Source organism: Scleropages formosus, chromosome 18 (genome assembly GCF_900964775.1).
Source record: "Scleropages formosus chromosome 18, fSclFor1.1, whole genome shotgun sequence".
In the NCBI taxonomy this organism is placed as follows: domain Eukaryota; kingdom Metazoa; phylum Chordata; class Actinopteri; order Osteoglossiformes; family Osteoglossidae; genus Scleropages; species Scleropages formosus.
The window spans coordinates 17,356,777-17,371,267 of record NC_041823.1 but is presented as its reverse complement, the minus strand read 5'-3'; the positions used below and the strand labels follow the sequence as shown (position 1 = coordinate 17,371,267).

Here is a 14,491-nt window from a genome sequence, read left to right as displayed (position 1 = left end):
CCCAACCTTAAAATTAAACAGTATTTGTTAATAAAAATAGATGTTTTATGTTGTTTGTGCTATAATGATAAAAAAAGTGATATAAATCTGGTGAAGTAGTAAAGCTGATCAATTTACACCAACATCCATGCACTTGATAAAAAACCAGACATGCTGTAACTTTTCTTACTTGATTTTGCGTTTATCACAACTGAACAGCAAAAAATATTTGCTGCCTTTTATATGCCGATAATAGCTTTTGCTCTATTACAGAAATAACTTTAGCATTCTCCCAAATTTCTTCCCATATTCCCTCCATTATCTCTACAGTAATTTCCTTTTTCCAGATTCCCTTCAATTCTAGACAGCCGGAGTTAGTACAGTCCTGGGGGTACGTACATCGTAGAATACACATATGAAAATCCATCAACAGTTTTGTTTTGAGAACATTAAAATTCTCTCTGAGATGATTCAATGACATCAGTGTAAAAGTCTCAAAAAAAATCATTAACACTCCCTTGTTTCATCCATGGCACGAAAGTGTACTTCACAGTGCCTGGCAGAAAGTCAGGCTTGTCAGTAATGGGGTTAAATGCTGAGTCCAGTCCTGGACAGGACGCCAGTCTATCACAAGGTAGCCACACATGAACACAGACTCGGTCACAAGCAGCAACATTTTAACATGGCTGAGAGGATGTGTATGTATGAACTGTAAAAGAAAAACAGGTGAGGTAGCATGAACTTGATAACACAGTTCTGAATATTACGCACGTTATTTAGATATTTAGAAATGTTAACATTTCTGTTATAGAGCTGACTTTCCGCAGTTCCACCCACATCCCCCTTCGTCTGTAGATGGGCTGTTTGTCTTATGGATATGAGGGGGCTCTGTGGGCATACAGGTAAGATTTCAAACAGCATCATCATACAAAGCATTTTCACTGCTTTTTCCAAAAGATTCTGATTCAGGTGAAATCCCAGATATTCTGCTGCTTACTGCAAAAACTTTGTGTCTTAAGGATCCAGCATTCAGGATAAATTCACCTAAATTCATACATGCATACTACTCATTGAGGGACTACAATATTTAAAACATGACCACACTGCATGCTTGTATGAGAGAGATGCCGGTTCATATTTCTGCACATTATTGTATGACGTGATTCTTACTTCACGCTTTATTTTAGCTGTAATAAATTGCTGATTTTAAGGGCTATGCTGGCTTTGTTTCATTTCCAGTTTAGGCATGAAACATGGAAGTAAACTGACAACAGATACTCATGCACACGTGTTTTTGGGGAAAATTCACTTTAGAACTGGCCTTTTTTTGAATGCATGATCCATGATAATGATGATAATTACCTCACCCATCATAACTGTGAAGAATGGAGATCTGGGTTCATCTCCATGGGCTGCAGGTCCAGCAGCCACGGTGGTTTGGTCATATTTTCAACTGTTCTCCAGCATCAGTCCATGGAGAAGTCAGTCAAAAGTTACTTTATAATATTGTAACGACCCACGTTACTGTGTGCTTGGACGGGAAGATTTGTTTAATGTGAATAGTTGCATTGTGGGTAAACTGTAAATACAGGGTTCAACCACTAGGGTGATTTCTGGGGAAACTAATGGGGTTGACTGCGTTTGGTAAGGAGTACAGTGTCGGGGTACTAAGCAGGCTGGCTTGAAGAGCAGGTCCTGGAGGAAATAGAGTCCTTGGCTCAAGAGTATCATTTCCCTGTCTGCTGATGAAAGCTGCCTGTATATCCTTCTTCACCCATCCAAACCCATGGCACTGTGGGCCACAGTATATAAAAGAAAATAAGAAATACTGTCTCATGGGTATATGTGTGAAGTGATTTTTACATTTTTTCTCTGTTCTGCTTGTTTTTTAGTGGTATAATGTGGTATGTTGTGGTGTCACCCCGGTACCTGTGTCCCTCATACCATTGCTCTCAGTATTTCACAAGCCATAGGTATTCTAGGTGAACTATCCAGTTATCTGTTTCTCCCACTGTAGCTGCCCTGAGTGCTGAGATACCACCTCTTGTGGACAAATCTCAGCCAAGTTACAGGGGATCGGGGGGGACCGCCCTCAGAGAATCCATTCTAAAATATCACGATAGCTTCCTTCCTCTTTCTTCACCAAACCTTTCTGTCAGTTCTGGGGCTCCCAGGGGCAGTGGCACTTAGCCCACAACACCCTCACATGTTCCCCAAAGCCCTTTTGGCCTCTGGAGCCTCTTTCTTGAGTTTCCTTGAGCCCAACCCTACAATCATCCAAAGTGACCATTGGTATATGTGTCAGTTTTATTCCAGCTTTCTGCTCTTTGTGTTCACCTTTCCCTGTCTTACTCGTGTACTCTCTCTCTATCACCAAACTCTTTACAACCTCTTTCCATTTTTGTTGCCATTTTCTTCCAGCTCCACTATCACGAGGATTAAATGCATGTGTGATATATTTGGCTATAAGAATACACTCCAGTTTGTGTAACTGTGTGTATGACAGTGTGACTGTGCTCCTTTCTCACACTGTGCGGGAGAGACACACAGAAAGGTAGGACCAGGAGAATGAGGAGACGGCTGTTACTCGCTCTCGAGGCCTTGGAGAGCATGCCTGGCCTCAGGAGCGGATGAAGCCCGGACCACACGGTTAGTTTTTCTCACACCATCGTGTTCCACTGCTCCAGTGTTGTGTGGAACTCATCTAGAATCAGGTCTGGGTTACAGTGCAGTAGTGCCAGTGAAGTGAGAATTATTTTCAACCTTTCAAAGACCTTCTGCAGGCCTGTTACACTGATTTTGTTAAAATGATGTGACTGTGAGTCTTCAGGAGGTAATGTAAACTGTAACATGCCATATGTACATGTATGTAAAAGATAATAGGTATCCATATACATTTTTCTGTATGACAGGTTGAAATTTTGAAAAATTTTGTGTAAACTCTTTTAATAAAATCATAAAATTAGCCGGTCTTTATGTTTGCATATCAGGACAAAGGGGATTTATACATACGCACACATTAGTGAAACCACACATCTCAAGTGGGGTCAGGGCGAACCGGAGCCTGACTCGGCAACACAGGGCATAAGGCTGGAGGGAGAGGGGACCCACCCAGGACGGGACACCAGTGCATCAGAGGGTACCTCAAGCAGGACTCAAACCCCAGACCCATCGGAGAGCAGGCACAGGCCAAACCCACTGCACCGCTGCACCCAAAGGAGATTTAGTTAGCATTTTATAGCTGCCTTATCAGCAAGCCATTAATATCATAGCCTTTATGGTAAAAATATTCCCCATGTTCAAGTCATAAAGGTATTTGACATTGCTTGTTCTTATTGAAACAATGAACATTGAATATGCTCTGATAAAATATATCAAAAGATCATTATCACTTTAAATATCATCTCTGCTGTGGACACTGTGTAATCATGGACAATTTGTTTTCAATTTAACAGGTTGTAATGTATTCACATGGGTCACATATTCTTAACGCTATGGAAATGTAAATAGTAAAATATGTTAAATCAGTGCTGTGAATATAACAGTAAAAATATGTATTTAACTCCACTGTCTTTTTCAAGATTCTCTGTATAGTATGACTCAAATAATTTAAGGAAATCTTGATATAGCACAGTGATTGTGATATATGGGTGTACACGCTTCAAAGACACAGACTGGTCTCAGTAATAATTCCTATATTAGACTTGATTTGGTTGGGCTCTGTAAAAGACTCTTTTGCTTTTTGATATAAAAACACATCCATTTGAACAGTTGCTCATTGTTGTGGTGCATCAATATGTCCAACAAGTGTAAATACATTCTGGCTTTTCACCTGCGGTTTCAGTATTGAAATCATGCGTGATGTCAGTCAAAAACACACGTGTACACATAAATTCAGGGTCCTCAAGCTGCTGCCTAAAAACATCTGTATTTGCAATTGTCTCTTCAACTAAAAGGGCCAGAATCTCCTTCCTAAGTGCAAAAAGTGGGTCTTAGTGACACTTAAGCATACCAACATTAAGCAACATTCAATCATACATTTGCATCCAGAGACAAATCTCCATGCTGTGCTTCAAACTCAGGAAATGCAAAAAAATACATGTCTGTAAACTTTATTGCCACCTTGAATGATGTTAACAGTTTGTAAAGTCGTGCTCATCACATTTTGAGGTTTCAGACAATGACCGCAGAGTTCTTCTTACAGTGAAAATGGATAGTCAATTTAATTTTCATGCAAAATGCCCAGCAACCCACCTTTAGGACCTGTGATTGCTTTTGCACCATCAGTAGTAATGCTGGAGCATTTTTCAGATCCACAGAATCTTTGCACACCTGAGTGTAATGCGTAGTAAATATCCATTGCTTTATTACCATAGTCAAGAGATATCATTTCCAATAGCTTGTCATGCACTGTAAAACAATCACCAATTGTTCTGATGATAAAGGAGCTGACTTATATCGGAAATTAATGTGCTCTCATCCAGAGCCAACGAAAAATATTTGCGAAGATTCATAACCGTTTTCACCTTAGCTTGAACGTTCTCATCCGTATCAGCAGCTCTCCTGCCAACCATCTGACGAGACAATGAAAGCTATAAAGCTCCTCTCATCTTTTCACTGCCGAAGTGCTCGCCATTCCTATTGTACAGCAGTTCGCAACCTTTCCATCCATAGATGGCTTCTTACTCTTGGCTGCTTCCAAACTGTCAGAATATGATGCAAAGACACTTGAGGTTTGTGGAGCTGAAAACTCAAAGAACGTCTTTCTGCTTATTCAGCTTGCTTTCAAGACTCTATAAACAGCCGAACGAGCTTCACTCGTGTACTGATGACATTTTTCCTTTCCTTTCATTTTCTTCAAATTCTTTTTGGACCATTAGTACTTGCAAACATATAACACATTGAGGGTTAACACCATTTTCTGTAAACAAATACTGTACCTGTCCTTCTACCGACTTTGGAAGGTTCAGATTTCAGCGTCTATCTTAAGCTTTTCACTCATTGTTATTACTGAATCGCTTCTCACATGGAGTAGTTTCAGTTTTTACCTCAGAGTTATGCTTACAACTTAGTATCTCATTGGTCGGTGACAAAATGGCAGACGATGTTATTAACTCAAACGTGTAGCAAGCAAGCGAAGATTGACAAAATTTCGAAGGACTTTACTGAAAATGGAACGAACTCCATGTTCTAAAATGCTGCTCTACCCAAAAATGCTTTTTAAAGATCTCTGCCAAGATCTAGTCAAAAACCCCTGGTTTGTGGGCTGTGGGCTGTGGCCTGCGGGCCTCCATGTTGGACACCCCTACTTCAGACCATGCTGTGCAGGTAAATGCTGGATATTTTCTTAGGACATGTGGCCCTTGAATACTGTGGAAGGCCAGAAATTTAAGGAATTTCACCCTGAATTCAAACCTGTGTCCATATTTGCAAACCGAACTGCAACTGGTGAAAATACAGCGAAACTTCGCTTACTAATAAGAGCCTTGTTCTTTTTTTCAAACAGATGTGCTCTTCGAGGAACCGACTAGCAAAATTCTGCATTTAGGGAAAAGAATATGTCGTGACAACTGGAAACTGTCAGCTAACTTCAGTGTGGAAAGAGGGTGACAAAATTAAAGACACGAAATCAATGGCACTACTAGCATGTAATTTGGGTTAATGAGCAGCTACTGTGGCTGTTTCTGACCAGTTACAGGTTCAAAGATGAGAGCAAAAGAAAGCGCACTTCAGCAACATCCACAGAGTACTCGTTCACTGTCATGACTCTAACTACGCCTTACGTGGACAAGTTGCCAATACAGTTGTAAACAATTAAAGGAATATTGACAGCTGAAACTCTTGGACAGCAGTAGCACTTTTCTTAGAACGAAATCGGAAAAAGAAAAAACTTGAAAAACAGAAGAAAAATTCTGTGTTCGAGAGCAATGCAAATAAATCTGAGTACGTTTTCTATCTCTTTCCTCATACTCTTTGTAATTATGGTTTGCATTCATTATCTCTCCCCATCCTGTTGCTAATGCTTGAATTCATTCTGGGTGAGACATGAAAGATGAACACAATTCAAACATGTATCCATTGAAAACACAAAGCTGTGAGTGAGCTGTGCTCATTATAATCTGCTTGTTCCTAGCTGTTTCTTGGAGCAGTACATGCATTGCTACTCCATGAGCGAATGTACAGGTCAATGTTCAGTATGGCACTTAAATTATGTCACAAGGACTTTTGGAAGCACTACATACAACTGTAGCGTAATGGATTATTGCCAGTCTTCTTGAAATGTTCGACTAAGGATGCAGATGAGACGTGATGTTTTTGCTGAAGTCTTTGCATAGACTTTCCTTAGCGTTTGTTTTAAATGTTCGCAGAACTCCAGCTTACTTCGATATGTACCTGTTTTTGGTCACAAAGGTGAAATACAGCAGTTATGCGTTTATCATTCTGTGCAGGGTGGACCAACCCTCCAGTCTGCTCCATAGATACCAGGATTGTTTGCGAGCTTGATGTTGTGCCCTTTACCTTCCTCTTCTTTGTTTACAGGTAAATCTTTATTAGAGGTCAAAGTCTAATGATGATGATTAGAACTTAAATGGGAAAGATCGGTGACTCGAGGAGTCTTTTCGCTGCAAGCATTACGTGGGAATGGTTTGCGGCTGAAGACCTTGGTGGATAGGCAGAGGAAACAGCCGACAGCCACACCGGAGCTCAACAGAAAGGACAGATTTTTACATCAGCTGGCCATCTTAGAGTGAGGACGCCGATAACGTAACACCGTTTATTGACTTTCAGTAACTGAGACTACATTACATTACTTCATTGCGCTGATGCTTTTCTCCAAAGTGATTCACAGGTTTTAAGCTACTTACAGTTATTGAGCCATTCATTCAGCCGGGTAACCTGGACCTTTTGGCTCCTAAGACAGCAGCTCTAACCACTGCACTACCAACTGCCCCCACTTTCACACTTTACAAGTGTGAAAAAAATCTTAAGTTTTGACTCTTTTATTAAGCTCAGCTTTTATTAAGTTCATAGATTACAACGTGCAATGTAGACAGTTTGAAATCAGCCAGGCACATCAGTGCAAAAACGCACTAACTGTTGCACCATGCAGCAGAATTTAACTATACGGTGAACAAGGGATGCAACCAATAAATTTTGGAATTTCGAAGGATGCAGGTGTAAGAAAGTACTGGACACTGATACAGTTTAATATTCACGCAGTGCCCGAAGAGATGAGCAAAACGAGCGGAGCACGCGGCAGGATGGACAAGGTGAAGAGTAAGCTTAGAGTGAGGAACACAATGGTGCGACAGTGTATGGGGGAAATCCTGGGTACCTTTGTGCTTTTGGTGAGTCCTGTGATTCCAGTTATACTTACCTCAATCAACTGTTCAGTGCCATATTAGACAGATGGTCATTTTAGGTCCATAATTTAACTCACCCATGTTACATGGCTCAGCCAGAGACCTTCCACATGTGCTTGTCTATTCTGGTGCCTGCTTTGTGCTCTGGCTGGAGAGATCAGCTACTCTTTCCTGGTAAAAGCAATAACGTTCAGAGTACATCAAAACCTCTGTCTTGGAAGTTTATCTTGGTCAAATGTAGATAATGCTACTCTCATATTACAGAAATGCAGTTATAAAGTAATTTGGTGAGTTATTTTTTACCTCTGCATTGCATAATACTGTACTGTTTAATTTCTATATAGAGTAAATGTTTTAAGACTATGCGCTGCTATATAGTCATTAATGGTAATGCGCTGCACTCATACAGAAATAATTTATTGAATAAGAAATACACTTATTGAATCTCGGTATCAAGAATACTGGTCCTCCACACGAGTGCAAATTTCAGCTAATCAGTGGTATTCATAATGAGCCGTATCTTTGGATTATATCACTTGCTGAGAGTTCCACAGGTAAGTCAGCATTAATAAATGGAATAATTATCAGTATGCATCAGCTATAAAAGTGGTCTGATGAGCACTTTAACCTACTAGTTTCTTAAGCAATAGGAGACGGCAAACAGCAGCAAAGTTGTCCAGGTCGGTGATTGCATGTGTAGCAGTGAAAAAAGTGCAAAACCATTTAAACTTTGTCAAAACTACTGACAACATATGTGAATCAGTGTAAAAATGAACAGAGAACAGGAGCTGGAGGCAAATCTAAAATCACCAATAGGAATACACAGGCACTATGTGAGAGGCTGCTAAAAACCGAATAGCAGCCTCAACAATGTTATTATAGAACTGAATCAATACGTCTGTAATCCAGTCTAAATGTAATTACGCCATTGGGTACAACTGCCTCAGCTGGAAAAATGAAGAAAAGCATACAAAACCTGGACTTTAGTCTGACAAATTGTCTTTTGTGTTTTACTTAGAATACACATTTAGCTGTCACTTCTCTCAAAAACAACTTACAACATTAAGGTCATGATTATTTACCCAGTAATACAGCTGGGTGATTTTATTGGGGCATTTTAGGGTAAGTACCTTGCTCAAGGTTGTTACAGCCAGAGGTGGGGATCAACCTTGTGACCTTTGGCTCTAAAGGCAGCAACTCTAACCACTATACTACCAGCAGTCCACTAGCCAACTGTGTACTGACATAGAGGTTGTTTTTTTGTCTGGAGAAAGTAAAGGATGTCTTCAGCCTGTGCTTGTTGCCCGCTGTTCGTGCTGCATCTGCAACGTAGGCGCAGGTATCTTGTGGGAACTGTTAGGTCTGACGATTGGTCAAGCAAAGGCTCGGCTATTACGAAGCTATTACAGTCAAGGATTTGCAGCTTGCGGTTGAAACAAAGTTTGTTCACCATTTTCCTAAAATTAGTACTCCAGTACGTACTGCTGAACAGTAGCCAAAAATGTGAAAATCAAGAATAATTTGATGAACACCGGGACTGAGTCAGACTCTGTCCAGAGTTTCCATGGAATGCTAACATCATTGAACTTTAATGGGAAGTTCTGGAGCAATAAAGCCTGAAATAAAAATCTACCTCCTGGCTTTAGCAGAATTTCATAATCGGAGATTTTTCATATTTAAGAATGGTCCCTATCTTGCCACATACACTTTAGGACTCGAGTGACGCCATTATGAGGAGTTATGCTGTTCTGGTGAACAAACTGCGAGGCTCCTCTTCATTAGGTTCTTGATACTTTGCAACGTTTTTGGTGTTTCTTCATTTTTTTGTCCACTGTGTGGTTGACAGAGTCATAGTTTCTGTACGTTGTTCATGACATTGACAAAATGACATTGGTTATTTTCTTGATCATGAATATGTGTGTATCTTGTCATCCTTAGTGTTGCATTTTGCTTGTGGGCTGATAAAGGTGGCCAGCTTATTCTCTGGTCACAGCTTGTGGGTCTTATGAAAAACATGTTATTTAAGACCTGAGATGTAATTTGTCTGCATGTTGTCAGGTCAGCTGGATGTCTATGGGATCAGTGTTCACCAGTGTAAGAGTAATCAGCAAAACTTAACTGATATTTTCAGTGCAGGACATACCAGTTCAGTCCCATTGAAGCTTTAATTAGTTTTATTTGCTTCAACACTTTGACACTTCAGCCAGATAAGTCTCGCACAACTTTCAGCTTGACATTTAAAGACACTTGTGTAGTTTTATTGTTTATGTATACAAGTCAGTATTTAGTTGAGGTGTTCTGCTTTAGAAGTAGGTGTTGTGGTTAAGTGAAATTACTTATTACCCTCATGTCTCCGTTAAAATGCATTTTTGTCATTAATAAATGCTGGACGTATACATATATGTGACCTATGTGTATGGATAAATCAATGAGTTCTCTATGTTGTTTTGTATGAAAGCACCAGTTAAGCAACAAATAAGTATAAATGATAATCAGATGATCAACTTTATCTTCTCTTTCTTCTGACTTCCGTGCCTGTCTTTGGCCTTGTATGCCTTGTCCCTTCTACTCCTTATCTGTCTCTTCCTGCAGATGTTTGGCTGTGCTGCATCAGCTCAGGTGAAGACTAGCCGGGAGACAAAGGGCGAGTTCCTTTCCGTCGCTATGGCCTTCTGCGTGGGCCTCATGTCTGCCATGTACCTCTGCGGAGGTGTCTCAGGTAACCACAGCAACGGACCACACTCATTTCTGTTCTAAAGTCTGAGACTTGAAATTGCAGCAATAAATGTTTTACCAGCACTTGAAATCTCTCTGCAATGATGCACTGCATGCAACAGTTTTATGGCCTTTATAAGTGTTATTATTGTTATTCCCTGCTGAAGAGTAACCACAAAAACGATACGGCCAGTTTCAGTTTGTTTTCTTCGTAAATGTCACCCCTTCTCTCTCTCATCCCTTTACTAACAGGAGCTCACCTGAACCCTGCAGTTTCTCTCAGTTTTTGTATCATAGGACGACTCTCCTGGAAGAAGCTTCTTCCGTATTCTATCTCCCAGGTGCTTGGTGCTTACCTGGGCTCTGCTGTTGCTTTCCTTCTGTACTATGGTGAGACACTTTACCACTGTTGTGCCCTTGCTTGCATAGTTACTTACTCTTTAGTTCCTTCTAGTCTTGTTTTTATATCTGCAACAGTTTTTGTGTTTTACTCTCAGGTTGAAACACAGCATTACTCACCATATCCTACTGGTCTCATAAACCCTGTTCCTACCTCTTTGCCTGCTCACAGTCTCTATTCATTGTCTGTATAGATGCAATCATGGACTATAACCAGGGCAAGCTGACTGTTACTGGTCCCAATGAAACAGCATCCATCTTTGTCACCTATCCGTCAGAGTATTTGTCTTTGCAAGGAAGTTTCCTTGACCAGGTACGATTATTAAAAGCAACCCAGAGACTGGACGGCTGCAGAGAGGGAACGGTTCTTCCCTGGGCCGCAAAGGGCAGAGCCTTCAGAAGTCTCATGCACCCAAGACGTGGTTCTCTTTCAGAGCCTATTTCTTCCATAATTTTGTCCTAGAGCACTGTTTATGGTATAACATATTGTGTGGCTTTAGTAGCAACTCCAAAATCCTTCACATGCGATGCTCAAATGGCACACAGACAACAATACACAAAATTCTATATTCGTGGCTGTATTTAACAATATACTTTTATCTAGGTGATTGGCACGGCAACACTGCTGCTATGTATTCTTCCTCTGGATGAAAAACGGAACAACCCAGCACCTGCTGGTCTGCTGCCTGTTATCGTGGCAGCTGTGGTCCTGGGAATCAGCTTGTCCATGTCCAGCAATTGTGGGGCAGCTATCAACCCCGCGAGGGATTTTGGGCCCAGACTCTTCACACTGACGGCGGGCTGGGGCACTGAAGTCTTCACGTGCGTCTGTTTCTTGTGACTCTCGCTTTACTACATCATTTGTATCTTGGTAGCACTGAGTCTTTTATTTCCTTCATTTTCTGAACATTTAAAATGAATTAAGAACAATTCATACACCGAAAGTTAAACTGTAACATATAGTACATACTCACTCACTCACTCACTCACTGTCAATAAGAGCATATCCAAGGACAGGGTCATGGCAATCCAGCACTATCCTGTAAGCACGTGATGTGAGGCAGAGTACACCCACAATGGGACTTTCCACACACGCTGGCTGAAGCCGCTTGTCCCGAGTGGGGTCATGGCGAACCGGAGCCTAACCCGGCAACACAGGGCGTAAGGCTGGAGGGGGAGGGGACACACCCAGGACGGGACGCCAGTGCATCGCAAGGCACCCCAAGCGGGACTCGAACCCCAGGCCCGCCAGAGTGCAGGACCTGGCCAAACCCGCTGCACAATGGGAGTACCTTTTGTACCTTTTAATAAAAATAATTTAAATAAAAAAGTCACAGTTTTTACAAAAGCACATGTGCAGGTAGCACAGACACAATTGGAGAGCACCAGGGTTTGTCTGTCCTGTGTTTTATCCTCCTACTTGAACGATGAACATCGGTGCAGCAAGCAGAAGGTAACAGACTGGGTTTACTGGGTTTGAGTCATGTGTCTGCAGCCGTATCTCTTCCTCTTCATGTAATGAATAAATTTTACTTTTTCTGAGGTGTATGCTGCTTTGGACAAAAGCGTCTGCTAAATGAATAAATGTAAGTGTAAAAGTAATGTAAAGGGGCTCAGCTATCAACCCCGCGGGGCTGCCCTGTGAGGGACTGGTACCAGGGTGTAATCCCCTTTGCTTCTGGGGTGGGCTCTGGACCTCCACAACTGTGACAAGGATAAGTGGTTAACGAAAAACTTTCATGCTTATAGATTAAATCAATGTAAAAGAAATCGGCTCATCGTGGTAATATCCTATATGTTACTAGTTTGCTGTAGTATTTGGCTGAACGTAGATAACTTCTTCCCTCTGACTTTACAGGTGCTACAACTATTGGTTCTGGGTACCACTGGTGGCACCCACACTGGGAGCTATTGTAGGTACCTGCATATACCTAGTCTTTATCCAGTGGCACTTACCAGACCCTGAGGCTGAGCCCGATACCAGAATAACCGATATCCTGGAGACCAAACCCTGTGGAATGAAACCAGTACCTATGGAAAAGAAAGGAACAGAAGGCTTTAACAGAAAGGCAAGCAAGGAGAAAGAAGAACGTCTGTGAAGGAAGGTAACACTAACTGTACAAAGTAGAGAATGACAATGGAGTTTAGGGCTGCCACCAGTAGATGCGTTAGATGAAGCGAGAACATCGGTGCAGCAAGTGAAAGGTAACAAACTAGGTTTACCTGAGAGTCACATGTCTGCAGCCGTCGCTCTTTCTCTTCATGTAATGCATAAATTGTACTTTTGCTGAGATGTTCGTCGCTTTGGACAAAAGGGTCTGCTAAATGAATAAATGTAAATGTAAGCGTGGTCATGCCTGAGCTGCACATCCAATAAAATGCTATATGTGTGATATAAGATGCCTTTAATGGGGACGTTGCTGAAGTTACAAGAAGAAATATTGAAGAAGGGCTTGTAAAAATACATGTTCTACTGAATGGTCACTGACTTTTATGTGGATATTCTGCAAATAGAAAAATTTGGAGTAAAAAGAAAATAATGGAGAAGAAAATAAAGTGCAAATAATTTTTTTGTTTTTTGTTTAGAGTCAAAGTTGATCAGAGTTTATAGTTTTTGACTTACTCATCTTAGTAGTAATAATAATAATAATAATACTTCTGAAAATTAATAATAATAATAATAATAATAATAATAATAATAATAATAATAATAAGAAGAAGAAGAAGAAGAAGAACCACTTTCTAATTAAAACTTTTAGTACCACATGCTGTGTTTCAAGCTGGGTTTGCAACTACAGTATGTTGCTGACTAATTACTAAAAGGTCATCACACCATTATCTTATTAGAACTACATTTCTGAAAAATTACATCTCTCTCAAAAAATGATAAGCAAGGTCAAGTGCTTAACAGCTCATGCGTTAAGCCATAAATTGAATAAACTGTAACTGTAATTTAGGCTGTACTACCTCGAACATACTCCCTGTTTTTATATCCTGCAGTTATACAGTATAAGTAACTATGCATACAGCTACATCAACATATGTGTTGTTTCTGGGCACTTTAGAAGCAAACTTGTGTGCTCAATAGAAATCTGGCCGATTTCGTGAATTGAAACTAAATAGCTACTTGTGTGGGGGGCGCAGTGGCGCGGTGGGTTGGACCGGGTCCTGCTCTCCAGTGGGTTTGGGGTTTGAGTCCTGCTTGGGGTGCCTTGCGACGGACTGGCGTCCCATCCTGGGTGTGTCCTCTGGCCTTGCGCCCTGTGTTGCCAGGTGGGCTCCGGTTCCCCGCGACCCCGTATAGGACAAGCGGTTCAGAAAGTGTGTGTGTGTGTGTGTGTGTGTAGCTACTTGTGTAGCGTTAACACCTGCTCTATAGCCTAGAAAAAATCATTCAGATTTAGGCATTTATTCTTCACTCAGTAATACACCAAAGCAGTGGTGGACCGTTTGGAGGCAAGGAGGCAAAACCATGCCAAATTAGAGTAAAAAAAGATAGAGCCTGACTTTTGACTCACATTACTACTGACAGCCTGTATTACTGGTGCTTGTTTTCCATCCGTTCCGCACCCTGCTGAGTCAGCATTATTGGGCATGTAACTTTAGCAGGACGTATTCTGTACAATAAACATAATAAACTAAAGACGTACTTGCTTTTCCCACGGTCTATTAAATTCATGTAATGTGTGAATGTTCATGCTGTATGACTAAAAGATCATAACTGTTGAATAATGGATACACTTTCACACAGCTACTCCAGTAATGTGAATGTTTAATAAAAAAAAAAATTAATTGGAATGTGATTAGGAATTGTTATTTTGATAAACCTTTATGCAGCTACTCATGTGAGGTTCATATGGTGGAATGTGACAAATTAACTGTTTTAGAATCACACGTCTGCATCTAAGTCTCTCTTTCTCCTAATGTAATGCACACATTGTATTTTCTATGAGATGTACGTCACTTTGGAGAAAAGTGTCTGCTAAATGAATAAATGTAAATGTAAAGAAATCCAACCTTAGTAGATCATTTGA

General features: G+C 40.8%; 1 protein-coding gene across 1 annotated transcript; it reads left to right on the top strand.

Moving 5' to 3' along the window:
* Positions 1–7,238: 7,238 nt before the first annotated feature.
* aqp10a (aquaporin 10a) lies at positions 7,239–12,556 on the top strand. Its single transcript, XM_018735314.2, has 6 exons — positions 7,239–7,328; positions 9,936–10,062; positions 10,311–10,448; positions 10,652–10,770; positions 11,062–11,279; positions 12,316–12,556. The coding sequence occupies exons 1-6, from the start codon at positions 7,242–7,244 to the stop codon at positions 12,554–12,556; spliced, it is 930 nt and encodes a 309-aa protein (XP_018590830.1). The 5' UTR covers positions 7,239–7,241.
* Positions 12,557–14,491: the final 1,935 nt, after the last annotated feature.

What these genes read in the sequence shown, in the direction of transcription:
- aqp10a (XM_018735314.2), top strand. Translation starts at nt 7,242, where the DNA reads ATGGACAAGGTGAAGAGTAAGCTTAGAGTGAGGAACACAATGGTGCGA. An exon ending in TGCTTTCCTTCTGTACTATG is followed by an intron (nt 10,449 to 10,651) that starts GTGAGACACTTT and finishes TTGTCTGTATAG; the next exon opens with ATGCAATCATGGACTATAAC. An exon ending in AAGGAAGTTTCCTTGACCAG is followed by an intron (nt 10,771 to 11,061) that starts GTACGATTATTA and finishes ACTTTTATCTAG; the next exon opens with GTGATTGGCACGGCAACACT.